Raw genomic sequence first — 22,333 nt, 5'->3', positions numbered from 1 at the left:
CACCACAGTCACTTGCAATCAGTGAAACAAATTTTAATATTTATTCACTCTGAGTCTGAATGCAAGAAGAAGAGTTTGAGCTTTGAGATGTACAAAGAAAAGGGATACAAGTGAAGTGGGGAAGAACAGCTTTAGCTAGCTACAGGTGCAAGAGATTAGATATCAAATTCCAGCCCATCCATGTCTTTTTGTCGGAGGGAGTTACAAGGTTAAGCTGAAACATCTCCCTGGTAACATTAACATGCTCCCCCGATTCGCAGAATCCGATGAGTTTTGCAACAATCCCTGCACTTTCTTCCACATGCTGCATGTTAAGAGGGTCTGTCCACAGTCTGTTCACCAGTTGCAGCCTCCTCTTTTGCTTTCCTTCTGGTGGGATATCCCATTTAAGGTACAGCTCCTCTCTTTCTTCTGCGGTAAACCTTGAGCTCACCCTCTTTGCTAGACATTCCCTTTCCTGCTTCAGGGTCCTGATACTGTGTGTTTCTTGTGTTCAAAATCAGTTCAAACTATTGAATTCAAAGCAACAAAGATACAAGCAACAAATTAATATAATAAAAATACCTTGATGAAACAGAGACTGCAGGCTCGTCACCCAACAGTGCCGGGCTTGCGTTGCCAAGTTCTGCCAAGTGCTGCTCCAACCATGTCAACCTTCTAAACTCAACTTCCATGTATATCTGATCAGCTGGGTCTCCTCTAAACAGCAAATAGAACTGGGTCCGGTGTACAATTGAAACATGGCACAAGTGCCACAACATGATGATTTGCTTTCTTTGAGCTCCAAACATCAGAGGCCATGACATGGGAGATTGGTCCGCTATATCTACTGCCTCATCATTTGCAGCCTCATTTGCCTCCAGCTCCAACACCTATACCACGTGCAGATCAAGATGAAGGTGAAGCACCACTCTAGCATATTGAAATTCAATGTAGTATGTGCTGACGCCAACACGATTAAGGCTTGTGATGATAATGATGATGACATTTTGACTCCAACTTGATGACGTGACACTAAATAACAGTCTGTTTCTCTGCTAAAAAATGAAGGGAATAAATAAAATGGATGGGTTCTGATCTACCTCCTAACATCAGCAAACACAAAACTATAAGTTTTTCTAGCTTGCACAATGCTAAATGGTCTGGGGCTCTGACACACACAAATCTATTCCTTTCTTTCTATGCTATAAGCTTCAAATTTCACCACTACATTAAATCTATGCATGTTTGCAACCGGAGAACAAAGCATTGATTCAGGTGACTTAAATTATAAAGTCACCTTATCAATGTGTATAATAAGCAAAGGAGAGATGTAAATTTGAGCTAAGGCCTAAGTTTGAGAATTATGCTATATGGACGTACTGACAACTATAACCATATAACTCGCAGGGAAGAAATATAACTTTATTGACAACACATTCCAGTCTTTCAAGGCCTATGCTTTAGGTAAAATTGGTGCGCTATGAAGAATATAATGAGTGTTTCCCTGGGTACAGAAATACATAAAAAGTCCATAACTGGTCAGGAAAGTCAAAGAAGGAAAACAAGGTTGCAAACCACCAAATTTTCTAAATACCGAAGCTTATTCCAAATCAACATTAAGAGATCAAAAAAGGTGTCGTCAGTACACAAGGCCCCTCTCTTTGTAAGATGGGAAGGGTCCTTTTTGTATGCAGCCTTACCCTTGCTATACAAAGAGGCTGTTTTCACAACTTGAATCTATGATCTATATAGGCACAAAACAGGCAACCTTACTATTAGTACAAAGGCTCACTCTCAGCTATATATAAAATTGAGAAGCAACGTACCAGAACTGCATGAATAGTGATTTTTACCTGGCAAACCAAAAGCTGTTTTTGGAACTGTAGCTTTGCCACCCTTTCTTTTAGTTCAGTGACATAAGCCTTGATGTTCCGGATGTTCTCCTCAGCAGCGGTCTTAAACATCTTCTGTATTTTCTTCACATTGACCGTGTTGGATTTTCGTGGTGCAGAAGCACTGTCCTTCAATGAAATACAATTTCTGTCGTCATCTCTCTTCAGTGAAGTAGCTTTACTCCCCTGTAATGTATCCCCCACAGAGACAAGCCCATTACTTTTTGGGGCCCTGTTCTCTATTTCACACTCCATTAATTTGCTTGAGGATAATGGAGAGCATGGAGACCATATTATATTTGGCATGTTGGCTGCGTTGCTTGAGGTGAAAGGAAGTATTCTTTTCTTCTTCATTTGGGTCTTGGAGTCTGGAGTCTCCCCGCCATTCGGAAGATACATGACCAGTTTGTCTATGGACTTCTGGACATTCTCAAGCTTCTCCTCTAAAGCAGCAATATTGCTTCCTTGTGTGTTCAACCGAGTTATCTCCTCCTTCAGGCTGGTTTTATCTCTAAGCTCAATTTCATCAGGAATAGAACTAATTGCTTGCATATCCTTTATCTCTGAAAGTAGTTTTGATATTGTTTCAGCAACATCTTGATTACCCAACCTATGAGAAGTAAACTCCTTTTGAAGTACTTCAAGTGCTCTATTAGCTTCTTCACCAAGCTGTCTCTGCAGCATCTCAAGCTTCCGGATTTCATGGACAAGTGTGGATGGATCTGTAGAAGTAGCAGACTGTCTCACCACTGCCTTCCTTCCAAGTGCTTTTCTTTTCTGAGGTCCCAGTGTAGGTCTACTTTCATTATTAAGCAAAGGGAGAAGGCACTTCGATACTTCACTAGAATGTCCATCTTGGTTTAATCCCTGAAAATGTCCAATAGATTGAAGACCACTGTTGTTGCCAATCCACTAAAAAACTGAAAAGGGATAATAGAAGACTAGCAACGAAATACAAACAATGATACTCTTAAAAGTGTACCGCTGGCTCCTTCTTTGCACTTCTTTCGAGTTCAAGTTCATGCTTCAGCTCTTTCACTTCCTTCTCCATCTATGTGTAAACGAATCAGAATTCTTAGAATTAAAATTAATTGAGATCGAATAAATTCATTCCATTGAAACATGCAACTCTCTCCCAGAAAACAGTCCAGTGATATGTAGTTTTTCCCAGATAATATTCCAACTGCACTTCTCATTTTCAAGAAAAAAAGATAAATTAGTATAAAATGGAGACAGTTGCATGCAAGAAGAAAAAAAAAAAAAAAAAAGTGCAACTCTTTCCATTTTATACTAATTTGTCCTTTTCTTGAATATGAGAAGTACAGTTGGACAGCTTTCTAGGAAAAACTATATATCGACTTCATTGTTCTATAAACAAGTAGTAATACATATATAACCATTACGGACAAAGACAACAGATGCATATATGGAGACTTGCTACTAATGTAAACTGTTACACAAAATGTTCAATATAAAGTAGGCACTCTTGGGGCACTCTTTCTTAGAGTTTAAAGAATTTCTACAAAAATACACCCACTAATGTTATATCCAATTAAAACAATACACTTCGTTACCCTTGAAACATGCATACAATACCTGCTGGATTTTCAAGTCCTTTTCCATTAATAAAGTCCTTAAACACGAAGGAGGAGGCTCAGGACTTCGCAGCTCTGCTTCAAGTCTGGCAACTTCCTTCTGCAAATGCTTCACTAATTTCTTATCTGCAACTACCTGGAATATGTTTTTTCATACAACATAGAAACATTTCCATATTGTTGAATTAGTCAAGGAATATAAAAGTATCATTCTAGAATATTCATAGTATCATCATATTTGCATGTTAACCATAGCCTGATAGCCACATAGCATTGTCACATCATAGAGGATACACATTGATGTATCAACAAATGTATGTCCATCTAGTGTCTACTTAATTTAATTTCAAGGAAAAATGGCTTCTTCAGGCCACTAAACTTCCACATGCAATGTACTTTGTTCTCAGTTGACTCAGAAACATTATTGGTTGTATATTTTTCTTCTTAACTACTACAATTGGCATTATAAACATTTCTTAGCTAGTTGATGATGACCAAAGATAGTTTGTAAAAGATTAATTAGTAGTTCAGAAAATTAAGTAAATACTAACTGGCAGTTTATGAACGAACATGCACCAACAATACACGAAGTGGTGTATGACATATTGATCTTTTATTTATCAGGTTAAGCTACATCTCTGTACATACCATATTTACTTGGGCACTGTTTGTAACTTCCTTTGCACTTGTAGCAAATGAGAGAGTATTTCGTGATTGTTCGATGTGGCTTAGAGCAGGACTCAGAGTACATATTATTGCTGTTCGAGCATTTCCTCCTAGTGAAGACTGCAATATTCTCGTCAGTTTTGAATCTCTGTAAGGTATGTGACTGTTCTTCCTTCCACCACTGGAAATAGAAAAAAAGAAAAAGAAAAAAGAAAAGAGTAAAAGATCACATTCACAGAGATCAAGAAAGCTCATGTTATTCAGCTAGGTTCTGTTGAAGAACTGAAAATGTATGAAAGCCTAATCTAATTGATCTAAGCTCCTCTTTATGTGTTATTTTGCAGAATGCTAACCTCAGTTTTCTGATCACTGTTGTCAGAGTCAATAAGCTGCGGTTAATATGGCTACCTTCCTTCATTCTACTTCCATCTGCATTTGTTTGAGATGCCCGCTCACTCCCAGCAAGGTCCACAAGATTCTGTAAAATTCCAGAATGCCAAATTATTGGATAACTACATTATTTTTTTGCAAAAAAATTCCAGAGAAAGCTGAAATCAGATCAACATACCAGACTAGCCAAAAAAGATTTCACACAGCCCATATTTTCCCGCAGGCTACTCTGAATAGTCTTCAAAAAATTAAATAAAGGTTAATGAATAAAACACTTCAATGTACTTGTGGTAAGAGTGAAATAAGTTCACGAGAACACAAGGAAACCTCAATGTACTTGTGGTAAGACTGATCAGTAGAGATCTTAATTATTGGAAGATCCTAGGTAGTTTAGTTACAAAAAGAGAATAAAACTAGGAAAGATATTCTTCATCCAATGCATGAAATTGCACATAAGAATTTAAGTTAGCAGGTATCCCTCAGGTTTTACTAATTTTGCTATAATTTGAGGAAAACCAAAACAAGATGGGAAGACCTCCAAATGACTTCAGTAATAAGAGAAAGCCATAACAAGTTAATTTATTGGACATAAGACAACTTGATCTCCATTTTATGACCTACATGTAGTTGCAAGTATGATTTATCTATGCTTATCTATAAATCAATTTGAAAACCATGCAGTCATGTAGATTGCCGTGGACTGACAACTAGCATCCTACATTTTTACTGAAAGAATTTTAAGAGGATATTATGCAGAAAATTTCCAATCGTTAAGGCGACAAATTTACCTTATATAACTATAAATTTACCTTTGCTTATGTAAAACCTTAATTTGACATCTTAATTTGGTCATGCATATCACCAAGGAAACTAACTAATAGCATGCTACAATTTCACTGGATGAGCACTAATAGGATATTGGGTAGAAAATTTGCCTTTTGGTACTTCCATCAAAATCTGTTAAAATATCCAAAGATGTAGCAAGGAGGCAGCCGAGATCTTGATAGAGATAGGTTGTTTTTATTCTTTTATCTTTTGTATTTATTCTTATGTTTTATCTTCTTATTGTATTTAAATTGATGTAATCTAGTCCTAGATAGAAGGTAAGTAATCTAGTCCTATAAAGTAGGAATGTAATCTAGTCCTAAAATATAGGAGAATTCTTAGGAACCTCTTGTATAAATTTTATTATTGACATCAATAAAATCATAAGGAATACCGGTTCCTTTTTTCCAACATGGTATCAGAGCTTGCTGATCCAAGCCTTCTCTTCTAGTAACCAGTGCCTTCATTGCACAATCCTTTTTTTTAGTGCCTTCATTGCTTGTGCCTTAATAGCACCCGTTTTTTGGGTTCCAGCCATCTAAACCATTCATCCTTCTGTTCTTCCTTCATAACCCCATGTCAGAAACATCAGCAAATCCGTCTTCTTCACCAACTATCATCACTGGAGAATCAGTTCCAGTGGATCAACCTCCTCTTGCCGGCGAATTACCAAGTGTTCACCAATCCTACCGGCTAGATGGTAGGAATTTTCTTCAATGGTCGTAGCTGATCAAAACCCTTCTTAAGGGCCGAGGAAAGAGCACTCACCTAACTGGGAATCCTCCACCAAAAACTGACCCAGGCTTTAGTACATGGGATGTGGAAGACTCCCTCATCATGTCGTGGCTATGGAGCACAATACAACCAGATATCAACAAGAACTTTATGTTCCTTAGTACTGCCTGAGAAGTTTGGGAGACTGTTTATCAGACTTACTCAAAGGCCAAGGATGCATCCGTAATCTTTGATGTCAAAACAAAGATCAATGGTTTAAAGCAAGGCCAATTAACAGTCACAGAGTACTATAATCTGATCCTAGGCCTATGGTTAGAGCTTGATCAATACCAATCTATAAAGATGGTGTGCCAAGCAGATATCGCTACCCTCAATCAGATTCTTGAAAGAGACCGGATAGAAGAGTTCCTAGTAGGCTTAAATCCCAAGTTCGATCAGGTACGGGTTCAAATTCTTGGTAAGGATAAATTACCTAGCCTAAATGAGGTGTTTTCTATTGTTAGAAGCGAAGAAAATAAGAGAGGAGCCATGCTTGGTGGATCTAATATGGAAGGATTAGCACTCATTTCCAGCAACAAATCATGGAAGCAGTCAACAAACCGGAATAAGCCGAACGAGAAGGGCAGTGGTGCACCTTCTGTAACAAGCTGAGGCACACTAAGGAGACCTGCTTCAAGTTGCATGGGAAGGAAGCAGTCCTCAACAGACTTGGTGGATTCAAGAATATAAGGACTCAAGGTCCTCCACAAAACTACCCTCAAAACTACCTTTCAAACAAAGAACAAGAGGGAGAAGCAGAAAAGGAAGAAAGGCCGGGTGCCGGAATTGGTACTGGTGCTGGAATGGACTTCAACCAACTCAATAAAGAGGAGATTAATAAGCTGAAGGAGTTCCTAAAGACCATTCAAGATGGAGGAGCATCATGCTCTATGGCTCAACAAGGTAAACAAATCTGTTTTACTCCTTTTTTAGCCTCCAAAACTGGTAGGAATAAAACATGGATCTTGGATTCAGGGGCTACTAACCATATGACACCCAATTTCCAGTTTTTTGATACTTATGAGCCTTTTACATCATCCAAACAAATCACTATTGCCAATGGGACCACAATTCCCATTAAAGGAAAAGGAAAAGTTAACTTTGGTCCAAATTTGTCAATAAATCCGGTACTTTATGTACCAGATTTAACCCTCAGCCTTATCTCCATGAAACAACTCACTCAAGACCTCAATTGCAATGCTGTTTTCTCTCCATATGTGTGTAAATTTCAGGACATGGACACGGGAAGGACGATTGGTGTGGCTAAAAAGCAACATGGGCTGTATATCTTACAAGGGAGGAGCACTAAGCCTAAAGATCAGCTGCAGGCAGCCTCACTCAACCCAGAAAACAGCCTCTGACCGAGCTGCCATTTGGCTTCATCATCTTCGCCTAGGTCATCCTCCTTTTAGTTTAGCGAAGGAAATGTTTCCTACTTTATTTAAAACTCTTGATCCTAGTATTTTTCAATGTGATGTGTGTGTTATGGCCAAACATCATAGAACCTCTTATTCAATTAGCAATAAACTATCATCTAGACCTTTTGCTTTGATTCATTCAGATGTTTGGGGTCCTTTAAGAATTTCAAATCAGTCGGGGGCCAAGTGGTTCTTCTCATTCATAGATGATTGCACTAGAATGTGTTGGGTTTTTTTATTAAAGGATAAGGCTAGTATTGGGACTGTTCTCCCTTATTTTTGCAAAATGATTCACACACAATTTGGAACTCAAATTCAAAAATTTAGGACAGATAATGCAAGGGATTATTTCAATGCTCACTTACATCTCTTCTTCCAAAATGAAGGAATTGTCCATGAATCTTCATGCATCGACACTCCACAACAAAATGGAGTGGCCGAGAGGAAGATGAGGCATCTTCTTAATGTCACTTGAACCGTTCTTCATTATTATCATAATATTCCTAAATATCTATGGGGGGAGGCAGTCTTGACAGCCACTTATATCATTAATAGGGTCGCATCCAAGATTCTTAACAATCAAAGTCCTTTCCAAAGTCTAACCAAGTTCTTCCCAGACCTAAAACTGCATTCTCCATTGCCTCTCAAAGTTTTTGGATGTGTATGTTTTGTTCACATACCCAAGGTCCACCAAGATAAGCTAGATCCTAGAGCAAAAAGATGTGTCTTCATAAGGTATTCTCCAACCCAAAAAGGATACAAGTGTTATGATCCTATCTCTCGGAAAGTCTATATTTCTAAGGATGTCACCTTCATTGAGTGTCCCAATCCTTTTTTGATTCTCAACCTAAGGGGGAGCATACTCAACCGGAAACTATGGATAATTTCTTTCCATATTTTTTTCCAGAACCCCCTACCTCAACCAGTGATTCTGTCCACCATTTCCCTAAGCCTTTCCCATCAAATAACACTGAACCAACAAACCAGCAGCTGATTTCTACCAATCGATACAAAGGCTCACCCTATGTGTACAAGAAACGACAGCCTAATGATAATCTACAGCTTACACCAATTGCAGCCCCTAAGTCAAGAGTGGAAGAACACATATCTGAAGAGCAAAATACAAGCCAAATAGAATCAGAATTCCTACATATGGACCTTCCTATTGCCATCTGGAAAGGGGTCCGAACATGCACCAAACATCCCGTAGCAAATTTCCTATCCTATCATCGCCTCTCCCCTATCTACAAAAGCTTCCTAACAACCCTAGATGCTAGTGTTATTCCAAAATCAGTGGAGGAGGCACTAAAGGGTCCAAATTGGAAAGAAGCCATGTTAGAAGAGACGAGGGCCTCGCACAAGAATCAAACTTGGGAGGAAGTGACTCAACCCAAGGGAATTAAACCAGTGGGCTGCAGATGGGTCTTTAATTTAAAATACAAAGCTGATGGTACTCTTGAGAGAGACAAGGCAAGGCTAGTGGCCAAGGGTTACACTCAATCCTATGGGATTGATTATCTTGAGACTTTTGCCCCAGTAGCAAAGATGACAACAGTTCGAGTTCTCATATCATTAGCAACAAATTTAGGGTGGAAAAACTACAACAACTAGATGTTAAAAATGCATTCTTGCATGGGGATTTAGAGGAAGAAGTATTCATGGAATTATCTCCTAGATTTTCTCATAACAAAGAAGGGCAAGTGTGTAGATTGAAGAAGGCATTATATGGGCTTAAACAGTCTCCACCGGCATGGTTTGGGCGATTTTCTATAGTAATGCATAAAATATGATACCAGCGAAGCCGAGGGGACCACACCCTCTTCATCAAACACACAAAAGATAAGATAACTGCTCTATTAGTTTATGTTGATGACATTGTTGTGACAGGAAATGATGAAGCTGAGCAAGAAGGCCTAAAACAAAATCTTGCTAAGGAATTTGAGATTAAAGACCTTGGAAGACTAAAGTATTTCTTAGGCATTGAGGTGGCCTATTCTCAAAAGGGAATCTACCTATCTCAGTGTAAGTACACTCTTGACTTACTGACTGAGACTGGACTGCTAGGAGGAAAGGGAGCTCAAGTTCCAGTAGATCCAAACATCAAGCTACGAGAAAATTACTCTGGAGAAGCAATAGATAAAGGGCAGTTCCAAAGGTTGGTAGGGAAATTGATATATCTCTCACATACTAGGCCGGACATAGTATTTGGAGTAAGCCTAGTAAGTCAATTCATGCATAGCCCCAATGAGGAACACATGCAAGCAGTAAGGAAAATTCTTCATTATTTAAAAGCTACACCAGGCAAAGGCATTCTTTTTGCACCAGGAGCTATTCTAAAAGTTCAAAGGTACACGAATGCTGATTATGAAGGCTCTTTAGTTGATAGACGTTCCACAACTAGGTACTGCATGTTCCTAGGAGGAAATTTGGTATCTTGGAGGAGTAAGAAACAAGGAGTAGTAGCACGGTCAAGTACTGAGGCTGAATTCAGAGCTATGGCTCTTGGTGTGTGTGAACTCTTGTGGCTGAAAATTATCCTAGAAGATTTGAAGATTCAAATACAATATCCTCTTGAGCTTCTATCTGACAATCAATCAGCAATCAATATTGCTCATAATCCGATACAACACGACCGAACCAAGCACATTGAGATTGACAAGCATTTCATTAAAGAAAAACTAGAATCCAGGCTGCTGCAATGTTTCAACTAATCAACAGGTGGCAGATCTTCTCACTAAAGGATTGCCTATTAGGAAATTTGAGGAACTAGTAAGCAAGCTAGGAATGGAAGACATCCACACACTAGCTTGAGGGGAAGTGTTAAAATATCTGAAGATAAACAGCAAGGAGGCAGCCGAGATCTTGATAGAGATAGATTGTTTTTATTCTTTTATCTTTTGTATTTATTCTTATGTTTTATCTTCTTATTGTATTTAAATTGATGTAATCTAGTCCTAGATAGAAGGTAAATAATCTAGTCCTATAAAGTAGGAATATAATCTAATCCTAAAAAATAGGCGAATTCTTAGGAACCACTTGTATAAATTTTATTATTGACATCAATAAAATCATAAGGAATACCGGTTCCTTTTTCCCAACAGAATCATAATAATGTAATCTCAGGACAGTATGCCAATGCATTTCAAGCACTCATAAGAAAATAATTTAAAAAAAAAAAACACTATTCAGATATAGCTATTTGACTAGATTTAATCAATAACAGTGGTTGAGCAACAAAGAGACAGTGTATGGAAGAGAAAGAATAGCTAAGATGGTGATGGTTAGGCCTTTCAAGTTTGCATCTTGATTCTTTGAGCTCTGCTTCTTTGCTTATGGAAGAAATTCTTGAACTAATAAGATTCTAAAACTTGTCACATGATGCAGAAGAAGGTAAGTTTCATTAATTAGTGTTAGACAAAACATCATTTTTGGAATTAACTGATTAATGATGTCTAAACTGCCGAGCATAGAAAATTTCCAAATTTAATCATTAAAAGGCGGATATTATTGAATATGAAAAAGCTGTATAGCCACTTCTTAAATAAGGGATAGGCAATCATATCTCAAGTTAATAATTGAAAGATTAGCACACTAAGAAGAATGTATAAGAAACTCCAGTATACTGGAAAGAGACAACTGCTAATAAAGCCAGGACAACACTGACAGCATAAAGGAAAATAATGAGAATTTAAGGCTACTGAAAGGGAGTGGAAAAAGTTAAAAAGTAGCATGATGAATAGGACCTCCAATCGTATGATATTCTATTAACTAACTAATCGAAAGGGAGTATCAAATGCATAGGGCTACCGCTTTGCAAGGGTCAGGGGAGGATTGTAATTGTATGCAGCCTTCCCCTTGCATTTTTTGCAAAGAGGCTGTTTCCACAACTCACACTTTTGACCTTCTAGTGACAAATGAGCAACCTTATTGAGTAACTGATCTAATTGTATGATATATGGCTTGCTTTATTATCGCAGTCAGAAAAGCCTATTCCCTTTAATGACCAATTGCTGGAACTCATTGAAGAATGGAAAACGAGCAATCTAGTGTTAACAAAGGTAATAACTGAACTACTGGTGGTTAAGCTTACCAGCCTGATTATCTGATGCGATCTTGAGCTTTTATCATTTAGAGCAGTTTCACCAACTTGTCTATGAGCTGCAGAGATATTGCAAGATCATATGGTCAAAGAGAGCAATATAAGAGTATATGTTTCTACATCAAATAGTCATCAGATTTTGAAAATTCCACTTTATTTAGTACATGGAAAGAAAAATTGAAAAGATCATTCCTACAAGGATGGGAGGGCAAAGAAACAGAGTATAGCTCTATCCAGATTCTGATAAACACAAAGGTGTAATTACCTTCACAGATACCAAGTAATTGCCTTAGATGTTGAATATCAATAACGACCTCCTCAGCTAGCTTCTCCACCACAGTTCCTTTCTGCAGTCATAAAGACTTGCTCGCTATAGTAAACTTATATAGCAGTTTAAACTTCTAGCAGAATAAGAAGTCCAATCCACTTACCTCAGGATCGTCCAGAAGCCGGAGGGCGCCAGATTCACGATTTAAGAGGTCAACTACAGTTTCATTATAGATTTCGAGAGCAGAAAGTTTTAGTGTAAAGTCCCTCTCCGGAGTCTGTGCATTTCCAAAATCCAGCCATAGTAAACAGAAAATTCAACTCTTATGAACATCAATTTCTTGCAAGGCATCTAATCATGCTATATGCTAGATACCAAAAAGAATGAAAAAGATTATGAATGGAATGCACTCACACTCTTGATGTGTTCATAAATGTCTCTGACAGCATTCTCAGTTATTCCTCTCATAGTAAAAGTCTTACCACTGCTGGTCTGTCCATATGCAAAAATTGTTGCTACAAGACAAACATAAGATTAATGTAAAGCCGTTTTCCACATACCAATGCAGAAGAAGGCATTAGTTGGGTTTACTTTTTACCATTAATTCCAGTTAAAGCGGAGAGAGTGACATCCCTGGCACCTTCTAGGTAAACCTTGTGAGTTGAACAGGTTGGATCAAAAACTCTATCTGGCACATACGTAAACAAGTAAATAAAATTACAAGAAAATCATTCTAGCTCGAGAAATCGAACACAAATGATACATGGTTTTGTGAAATCCCGAGGTTAGAATTAATCTTCAATATCATCTACATCTAGTTAATACAGAGAGAGAACTTCAGTTCTTGAACAGATACCAAATGTGCAGGGCCCCATTGGGCGCTCGTGACTTAGGTTCTTGGAAACAATAGTGTGTTCATCTGTGCAATCCCAAGCAATAAGATCATAAGCGGCCTGTTCTCTGGAGCTTAGTGGCCTGACTCTAACAGTAACGAGTATATTTTCCTCGCGAACCTTGGTGCCACCTGGAGTAGTTGCAGGGGTCCTCCTGATTTTTGATGCCGGTGTGGCTGGTGTCGACGCAACCATCTTTTGCAGATCTCTCTCCCCCCCTCTCTCTCTGTGCAAATTAAGAACAATTTTATTGGTGTCAAAAGCTAACCCAACCCTTAAAAGGAGATTCGCCACGTTGTTTGAAACAACGTTAAGGACAAAGGGCAACAGAAAGAGAAAAAGAAAGCAGTGAATATGGTAATCCTGTGGAGAAATGCACTTCTTTATTACTGTGATGCAAACATTTCTTTACCATTCGATATAATCCAGCGGAGCTATTGGGAAAAGAAAAAGAAAAAGGGAATCAAGAACGTTATGGCGGCCCTCTCAAGTCTGGAGCGAGTATATACACATACAATGAAAGGAAAAGGTAAAATGGAAGATGCGAATATGACGAAAACGGAGTCGAAAGCGAAAATCTTGAAATTGGAATTCCAATACGAATCAAAAGATCAAATTACACTTGAAAGATTACTTACACTTGAAATTGGAACTTGAGAGTCGGAGTCTGAGAGAGAGAGAGAGAGAGAGAGAGAGAGAGAGAGCAGTAAAGGGAGCGTGGGTTTTGAAAACTGAAGACCTCTTGATGAGGAAGAGAAGAAGAATTCCCCACACGACACAGCCAAATTGGGAGAGAAAGAAGATGTGGCAGCGGCAGCAGCAGCAGGAGTAGTATCGAATCAGTCTCTATTTCTGACGGCCAAAGGGAGAAAGAACGAGTGATCAGATTCAGAAAGCCACTGCAGAGTGTTGGAAGAAGAAGATGATGATGATGTTTCCCTTCCCAACTTTCCTTGTGGATTTTTCTTTTTCTTTTTGTTTTTTATTTATTTATTTACAGTTTGATTGTAACGGCTACTTCTTTCATTCAATCACTGGTCAGTCTCTCTTTTTTGAATGCCGGCTACATTTACCAAACTACCCCTGTTTCCGTTTCTTGTAATGTGAATGTGAATGGTGGGCCCAGGCCCAAGCCCAACATCAGAGTTAAGGTCACTTGATCCAAACGGCCCATGAAAGCCCAGCTGCACCGCCATCTCTGTTAATAATTTCTGTCTGATCAGGTTGCTTAGCCATGAAGAAGAAGAAGAAGAAGTAGTAGAATCATGGCAATCTGGATGGATGAATCTTACACAAGTTGTGGTTGCTATTGAATTACTTAATCGTGTAAATTCCCTAGCTAGGAAAAGGAAAGAGTCACTGCCATGACAACAACAGCTAGCTAGCTGCTTCATCATCGTTATGTACTTCTTGTTTGGCGCACGCAGTACAACGTCCATACGAGGTCAGTACAAACGGACTATCGTCCCATCATCATCTTCGTTGTCGTCATCATCATCGTCAAACACTCAAACTAAATCACCTAAAATATTAACACAGAAACAGAAATGCCACCTTTCCAGAAGGCCGTCCATGCAAACCCCATGCCACCTTTCCAGAAACTATATATATATATATATATATATAGTTTGTCATTTCCTTATATAAATATAGCCGGCTAAAGACACATAAACCATTAAAAAGGGATTCAAAAAAAATGAGGCTTTTTATCATTTGAAATTTTATTTTATGATGATTTTTTATTTAAGTTCATATTTTATTTATTTGATTGTTTTATTTTGACAATGACGCCTCCAATGCCTCAAGTCTATAGATCATTTTTTAATATTTAAATAATAAATAATGATGTGTAAACTAATAATATAATGGAAAAAAATAATAAATAGTATTATCTTAGGAGAGTAATTTGATAAAATAATTTTTTGGACGACAAAAATTTTGTTTAAAAAATCTACATTAATTTGGATATTAAAAAATAATAAAACTAAATCAGTAACTTTTTAATTTGCCAGATTCCTCATATTTTTATTTATTCAACTCTTATATTTTTAATTTTTTTTTTCTTTAGCTTTATTAGTTCACTTCTCTTTTCTCTTTCTCTATTTTTTTTCTCTTGTGCTTCTCTTTTACTTAACGCGATTCTTTGCTAAAATCTTAATACCCAACACACTAAATTTTGTTTTATAAACTTGAATATAAAAATTTAATTAATAATTTTGCATCTAAAAAAATAAGTAAAGAAAATTTAAAATAATTTTTAATATTTATTTATATTATTAAATATCTACTAAAGTAACTCTTATCTAGAGTCACAAATATTCTTAAATCAGCCCTACATATAAATAATCTGCTTGTACTAATTAATTCACATGAATGTCACAAACAGTTATATGTATTAATTATTGTTAGTTACTTCACTTAAAATTCACTAATTAATTAGCTAGTTAGCTTCTTAATCATAATGGAACATTGTTAATTATGACTATAATATATATATATATATATATAATTATTAATAAGTACTTGCTCGATCTCTTGCATCAAATGACAAGTAACACTGGGCTAGCTGTGGCTTTCAGCCAAGGCACTAAAGTCTTAGGAAGTTGGTAAGATTAATGATAAAAGTCCAGAAAAAAAAAAAAAAGAAAGAAGAAGAAGAAGAGAAACCATGTGTATAGTTTATAAATTACGCCAATAATATTCTTCATGTAAATTAAGAATTGACACATGCCCTTAACATAATATTCGTATAATATTTATTTGTATGTCATTCTTGCTCTTGCCTTCTTGATTTCTACCTTCTGGATGGCCTGTTTTTTAAATTAATTAACATTTGTTAATGGATTAATGTGTTCGTTGGGAGGTAGCTTTCTTGATCAGTCCTCTCTCTCACATTAATATATATAGATAGTAGAAGTTACATGAGACGCCAGTCCTCTGGACAGTAACGTTCAAGCTAGCTATGCATGCTGATTATTACAGTAATATATATAATAGGTATTAATTAATTGATCCTCCTTAATTTAAACCAAAGAAACCTTAAAACAACAAAAACCAATTAAATGCATGTACATGAAAGGGAAACTGTCGACGTTTGATTTCGGCCGACCGTGATTCGTTTTGGGCCGCGGTGAGTCAATCCAAAAAAAATACCGAGAAGGAAGGAAGAAAACCCCCCCTCCCCCAAAGTTCCAAGCGTGTACACCAGAATCTTTTACGTGGTTCGGCCAGAACGATGCCTAGTCCACGGCCGCCATCTCATTATTCTCCCAGAGTGGCGGTATCTGATTATTCTTTTTCTGTCCCTTCTCTTTGCTCCTCATGGCCCTCTTTATTTCCATTTTTCTTGAGGGACTTTTACAATCTAGATAATATATAAAAATACAGTGTTTGTATAATGGGGGACAAATAGTTCTTACCGCCTTCGCAAGACCGGGAGTGGGATCCTCATTACGAGGGGCATGGGCTGTTACAGATAAAGTGATCGGACCCTACCTCTGACTTCTCAGCAGCTTTGTCGCTCATGCGAGCTGGAGGTTTTAGGCGAGCGACCTGGATGGCCCAGCGATCTGGAGGATATTTCAGGAGCTCGTTAGTCGATTGCTCCGAGCTCGTTGGGGGATTACCGGGAGCTCGCCATACGCTCGCTTTACGAGTTCCGGGTCTTTGATGGAGGCTGGACCTTCCTTGACGAGGTCGTCCGGGCCTTCTTGGCCTTGGGTGATTGGGCCGGTCTATCGGACCGAGTCTGGCCCATGCGGGGTGATGCGGGAAATACATATAACATAAGCCCCCCAGTTCGTGGTACGATCTTCGTGCTGGGAACTGACGCGTGCCAGCTGTTCTTCCATCCCTCCAACTTCTGTCCAATCACCTTAAGTCTCGTCGTTCCACGCAGCACGCTTTGTCGGCAGCGCATTTAATGCGCGCCCCCTCCCCATTTCTGCGCATGATTAAACTCGTGGGACCCACAAGCTGTCGTGCGGCCGCTGGATGCCGAGCATGTGATAAGTCGTCATTCGATCCGACGGTTGGGATGGATCAGGCCGTCAGTATAAATAGTGGGGAGTGTCCACCCGCTTCTTCTTTCACGCTATTTTGAAACTCCCTCAAACCTTTGCCTCCCTGCTTTCTTGTTTTTTCTCTCTTGAGGCCTCCGTTATCGCCGTGCTTTCAGACCTCTGCCGTTCTCGTCCGGTGCTTGGTACGAGTCCCCATTCAGTCGTCAAGCGCAGCTTTTAGGTAAGTTTGTCGTGACTTTCTTCTTCTTCTAGTGAGGCCGTCCACCGTTGGTTAGCCGTCGGTGGTTTCTCTGGCTTCGTCGATCGATGTCGTTCTCATTTTTGGAGAAACGGCACGATTCGGTTTGTCGTTTGCTGGGCCTTTGGGTCCAATGACCTTAGGATTGGCTTTTCATGGAACACCGGGCTTGCGGCTGCAGCCCCTCCGCCCTAGGCGGTACCCCTTTTGCGAAGCGCTCGGCCTGGAAGACCTAGGGGACGTTTTAGGGTTTTTCTTCTAGTTTCTTGAGGTCTGGTTCGCGACTTGCGACCTGACTGTTCTCTCTTTTCCTTTGTAGATGTCCGACCAACACCGTGGAAATTCAGGTCAAAAGCGCTGCAATTATATCGTAGGAGAAAACGACACTTCGAGCTCCGAAGATTGTCTCATTATGGAGGGCCAAAATCTTGGGGGTGCGAGCTCGGGGTGCAGGGAGGTCGCCGTCCCGACCTCTCGGGAAACCGAGCTGAAGGTTCAAGATCAGATCGCTGCTGATCTTGCGGTCTTCAAGAGATTCTCGTCCAAGGCCAAGCTTCACGAGGTGATGACTTGTGCTCAGGAGTTTCGTCTCCCCAGGACCTGCCGAGTATACATCCCTGCATCGAGCTCCCATGCAGCTTACCCGCCAGCCAATTTCGTAGCTATTAGCCCCCAACACCTCGAGTCTAGCTTTAGGTTCCCAATAGCCCCGTACCTTATCGCCCTCTTGAACGACGTCAAGCTCGCCCCCTTCCAACTAACACCGAATTCGTATGCCCAACTTACTTCTTTGGCCGTTTTATTCCTTATAAACAAACTTCCTCTCCCTTCCCCAAAACTGATAAGATTTTTATTTTCTTTCAAAAATGCCAAGGACGGGCTGTATTACCTGGCGGCCCGTCCTTCTCCGTACAAGGCCGCCCTTCCTCAGGGTAAAGCAAAGGGGAAGTCCAACGTGGGCGATTACAAGTCCAGTTGGTTCTTCGTGTCTTGCCCTTCCCTTTCTCTACTTAGGAATTGTAGCTTCGCACTGACCCCTGGTAAGAGAAGATGAGCTCTCACGAATCTTTCCTTTGTTCCGAGAGTGTTTGTTTTAACTTGCTCATGTTTTGATGCAGATTTTGGGGGGAAGAAACCGATTTTATCGGCCGAGGAGACTGATATCCTTGGCAAACTTGTGGCTGCGGAGTCGAGCTCGGAGATTCTTGAACTTTCGGACGAGCTACTTCGCGAATACGAGCTCGCCCCTCCTCTTGGCACCGAGACTGTCGAGGGAGATCATTTCAGGGACTTGGGTGTGGAGGTTCTCTCTTCCGGCTTACAGCTCGCTGAGACGAACAGTTCAAGAGGGGAAGCCGACCAAGACGATAATATGGTTGATCTCGAGCTCCTCCAACCGAAGCGTCATAGGGCGAGGTCGAGCACTACGTCTTCCATAACCCCGAGCTATAGCTCGCGGGATGGCAGGTCGGAGCAGCCGCAGCCGCAGTCACGCCCCCAGCAGCAGCAAACCCAGCAGTCGCGGGGGGGGCAGCAGGAGCAGCGGCAAAGAACACTGTCCCGTCAGCCCCAACAATCAAAGCAAGCTCATCTGCAGTTGGGGCATCGGCCACCTGCCTCCCGAGACCATGGTTCGAGCGGAGCCCGTGGGAAGGAGGTTGCGGTGGAGGTTCGAGACGCTCCTGCTGCCAGCTCGAAACGGAGATCGGACCAGCTGCAACAGGGGGAGGATATCAGGGCCAAACGGGTCAGGGTCCGTGAGAAGGAGCTGGCCGTGGAGGCCCTGCCAGGAGGGGTCTTTGTTGGTCCCCTCCTGGATTCCGTGCCCGATTTCCTGGGTCCGAACTCTAAGCCCCTTGACGACCCGAAGTTAAAGGGAATCCCCCTTTGTGATTTTGTCGCCCGTCACAGCCTGGTGGTAAGTAGGAATTCTTCGTACCTTGGTTTCTTAACCTACCCCTTTGGTTTTTTTAATGAGCTAACATTTCTTCTTTTGCAGACTTCTCTTGCTGCCGTGAAGCTCCGAGCTCAGTACAAAGATTTTGAGGAGCAGCTTCAGTCGGTGAGCATGTCCCGTCAGGCCGAAATCGCGAAGCTTGAGGACGAGAAGAACGCCCAAAAGGCCGAAATAACGAAGCTCTCGGACGAGAAGAAAGATCTCCAGGTCGAGCTTCTTGCCACTCAAAAGGAGGTGGAGGGTTGCTTGACGCGTCTGAGGATGGAGATCTAGAAGAATAAAGATCTCGACGAGGAGCTTCGCAGATCGAAGAACATGTGGGAGCAAGCCAACTCCGGGCTCACCGGCGAGCTAAATGGAGCGAAGGCGGAGTTGCGGAGGGCTGAGGAGCGACTCAGATCAACCGAGGCCGAGCTTAGGGAGGCGAAGGAGGAGCGGACACGGGCGGATAATCGTGCCGTCCGATGCGAGGAGCTTGCCAAGAGGACCATTGACGATATAAGGGCGGAGGTCGGAGAGCGGATGGACGCGGCTCGTAGGGAGACCAGATCCGACACCTGCTCGGCATTTCTGTACACCCTTTGGGTGAACCATCCTGAGATGGATTTCTCCTTTTTCGGTGCGCAGGCTGTCGAGGAGGTGGCTCGGTATGCTGCCGAGGCCGCGGAAGATGCTGATGATGCCAATACCCTTGACTCGTTTTTGGTCGCAGCGCAAGCTCCTCAGGTCGGGGCCGAGCTATCCGGGGTCGCCGCGGCTCAGCCTGGTGAGACTGCCGCCTCCTGTGGAGGTTGCCGAGGTTTTCCCAGCCGGGATTGTCGAGGTCGATCTCCAGCCGACCATACCTACTGAAGCTCGCCCTGTCGAGGTTGATTCTGCAGAACCAAACGCCCCTCTTAGCTAGGATTCCCACATGTATTTTTTATTTTTTTTTTATTTTTTTTATTTTTTGTAATGTGACCTTCATCTCATAATAAAAAATTGGCATTTTGTGCACGTTGCCTCAGATTTCTTCGCAAATTCAAGTTATCTCTGATGACGATTCTTGAATCACGACTTGAAAGTAACTTCTTCACGGTATAACTTGAAATTTCTTCAACAAAGCCCCCGTATTTTTGAAAGGTCCACTGATAAGGAACTTTTGAGTATGTAACTTGATAATAAACTGTTCGAAAATAGGTCCAGGTAGATCCGGAGTTTTATCAGCTCGTAAACTAACGCTCTTTAACCAGCTCGTTGATGATAGTTGTAATAATCAGCGCGAACACTCATACCTAGGCAATTTCCAGGAAACCCCGTTCGGCATGTTTTGACGAAATAACGAGAGCCTTCCCGAGATATATGTAAAGTCGGACGACCTTGTGATCCTGTCTAACATGCGGTGGCTGAGAAGCTCGTTATAGGGCGTGTGCCTGATAGGTCGCGAATGCTTTATTTTTAGCCAAGTTAAGACGGACCTCAGCTGATAGGGTCCAATACGCAAAGTTTGCTAGGGTATGAGCTTATGCCATGGCCTCGGCCGGCATGTTGAGGCTTTAATAAGTTTTCAATAAATTGGGAGCGAACACTCAGGTAGGTCGCAGACCATGGCTTTAAGCCAAGATAGGAGGACCCCAGCTAGTGAAAGCGCAGCCTGTAGCACCAAGTTATATGTTCAGGCGGGTCATAGAGTGACCCCAGCTAACACACCATGGCTTGTTATTTCGTTTGACTTGTACGGCCGGGATATGTGTCCAGGTAGGTCGCGTTACGTCCTCAGCTAACACCCAGTGGCTTCTATAAGTTTTATTTGAACTGAGAGGGAACACCCAGGTAGGTCGCAGACCATGGCTTTAAGCCAAGATAAAAGGACCTCGGCTAGCGAACCCAAGCTCGGGGTTACTTGTGGAAGTGGTTGCTCAGTAGGTTCCGAACCATGACATAAAGTCAAGATGACTGGTTCTCAGCTCGCAAACCACGACCTGATGGAGGGACCGAGGTAAATGCTCGGTTAAGCCGTTGACCGTAGCGCTGTGGCTAGGTTATTTAGGCATCAGCTCGCAAACCATGGCTTCTCGACCCCTCGTTACGGGGGCATTCAATCGAATACCAATAAGAGTAAAGTGTAATGAAAGTTCATAAATTCTGACCAGAATCATGAAAGTCATTCGTAATGAAAAAGACGGAGCATAGGCAAGAACGATTACATTTATCTGAAGTAAGGACGAAGATGTTCTGCGTTCCAAGCTCGTGGGAGAGGGAGACCGTCCATGTTTGCCAGATGGTATGCTCCGTTATTCAAATTTTCTTTGATGATAAATGGACCTTCCCAGTTAGGCCCTAAGGTGCCATCGCTTGCCGCCCGTGCTCCTGGTAGTACTAGGCGTAGTACCGGATCTCCGACGTTGTAACGTCGGATTCGGACCTTCCTGTTATAGTATCGTGCCACTCTTTGTTGATAAATTGCGATCCTCACGCGAGCTACATCTCTTGATTCCTCGAGCAGGTCCAGATTGGCCGCCAGTAGCTCGTTATTGCGATCTGAGCTGAAGGTGGCCCTTCGGTGGCTGGCCACTTTATTCTCAGCGGGGATCATAGCCTCCGACCCATACGCCATTGAGAATGGGGTTTCTCCAGTGCTGCTTCGGGCTGTTGTTCGATAGGTCCATAGCACTGTTTGCAGTTCATCCACCCAGGCCCCCTTTCTAGCCTCAAGCTTTGTCTTCAGGGTCTGCTTGATTATTTTGTTGACTGCTTCGACCTGCCCATTGGCCTGGGGGTGATCAACGGCGGTGAAACTCTTTTGAATCCCCATTGACTCGCAGAATTGGATGAATTGCTCGCTGGTGAATTGGGTTCCGTTGTCCGTTACTATTTGCTGTGGCACTCCAAATCTGCAGATTATGTTATCCCATGTAAAAGCTTGTGTCTTCGCACTGGTGATCTGTGCGAGCTCTTTGGCCTCTGCCCATTTGGTGAAGTAGTCAACTGCCACTATGGCATGTTTGCATCCTCCGCGAGCCGTGGGCAGCGGCCCGATTAGATCCATGCCCCAAATGGCAAAGGGCCAAGGGCTGCTCATCTGCTGCAGGTAAGCCGGCGGGGCTCGCGGAACCTTGGCGAACCTTTGGCACTTCTCGCATTTCTTGACCGTCTCTATGGCATCTTGCTTCACGGTGGGCCAATAAAACCCTTGTCGGAGGGCCTTTTGTGCCAGAGAGAGTGCCCCTGCATGATTACCGCAGTGGCCTGCATGAATTTCTTCTAGCACAGACTGGCAATCGGTGCCGTCAATGCACCTCAGGAGTGGGGCTGAGAATCCCCTCTTGTACAGT

At 41.5% G+C, this 22,333-nt stretch overlaps 1 protein-coding gene and 1 long non-coding RNA gene across 3 annotated transcripts; one reads left to right on the top strand and one right to left on the bottom strand.

The window, feature by feature from the left end:
* Positions 1-22: 22 nt before the first annotated feature.
* LOC127806948 (kinesin-like protein NACK2) lies at positions 23-13,723 on the bottom strand. Its single transcript, XM_052344575.1, has 15 exons — positions 13,441-13,723; positions 12,766-13,028; positions 12,508-12,597; positions 12,324-12,424; positions 12,073-12,186; positions 11,907-11,988; positions 11,633-11,700; positions 4,704-4,763; positions 4,489-4,613; positions 4,118-4,316; positions 3,471-3,605; positions 2,857-2,925; positions 1,836-2,741; positions 565-872; positions 23-476 (listed from the first exon to the last, which is right to left on the bottom strand). The coding sequence occupies exons 2-15, from the start codon at positions 12,995-12,997 to the stop codon at positions 140-142; spliced, it is 2,826 nt and encodes a 941-aa protein (XP_052200535.1). The 5' UTR covers positions 12,998-13,028; positions 13,441-13,723; the 3' UTR covers positions 23-139.
* On the top strand, positions 276-11,609 carry LOC127806949 (uncharacterized). 2 transcript variants are annotated; one of them, XR_008024542.1, is made up of 4 exons: positions 276-391; positions 504-899; positions 4,162-4,290; positions 4,480-11,609. It is a non-coding gene; the product is annotated as an uncharacterized LOC127806949 (long non-coding RNA). The 2 variants fall into 2 exon arrangements; XR_008024541.1 differs by having other exon boundaries at positions 279-391; positions 578-899.
* Positions 13,724-22,333: the final 8,610 nt, after the last annotated feature.

Source organism: Diospyros lotus, chromosome 7 (genome assembly GCF_014633365.1).
Source record: "Diospyros lotus cultivar Yz01 chromosome 7, ASM1463336v1, whole genome shotgun sequence".
Lineage (NCBI taxonomy): Eukaryota > Viridiplantae > Streptophyta > Magnoliopsida > Ericales > Ebenaceae > Diospyros > Diospyros lotus.
This window is presented reverse-complemented; position numbering and strand designations above follow the sequence as displayed.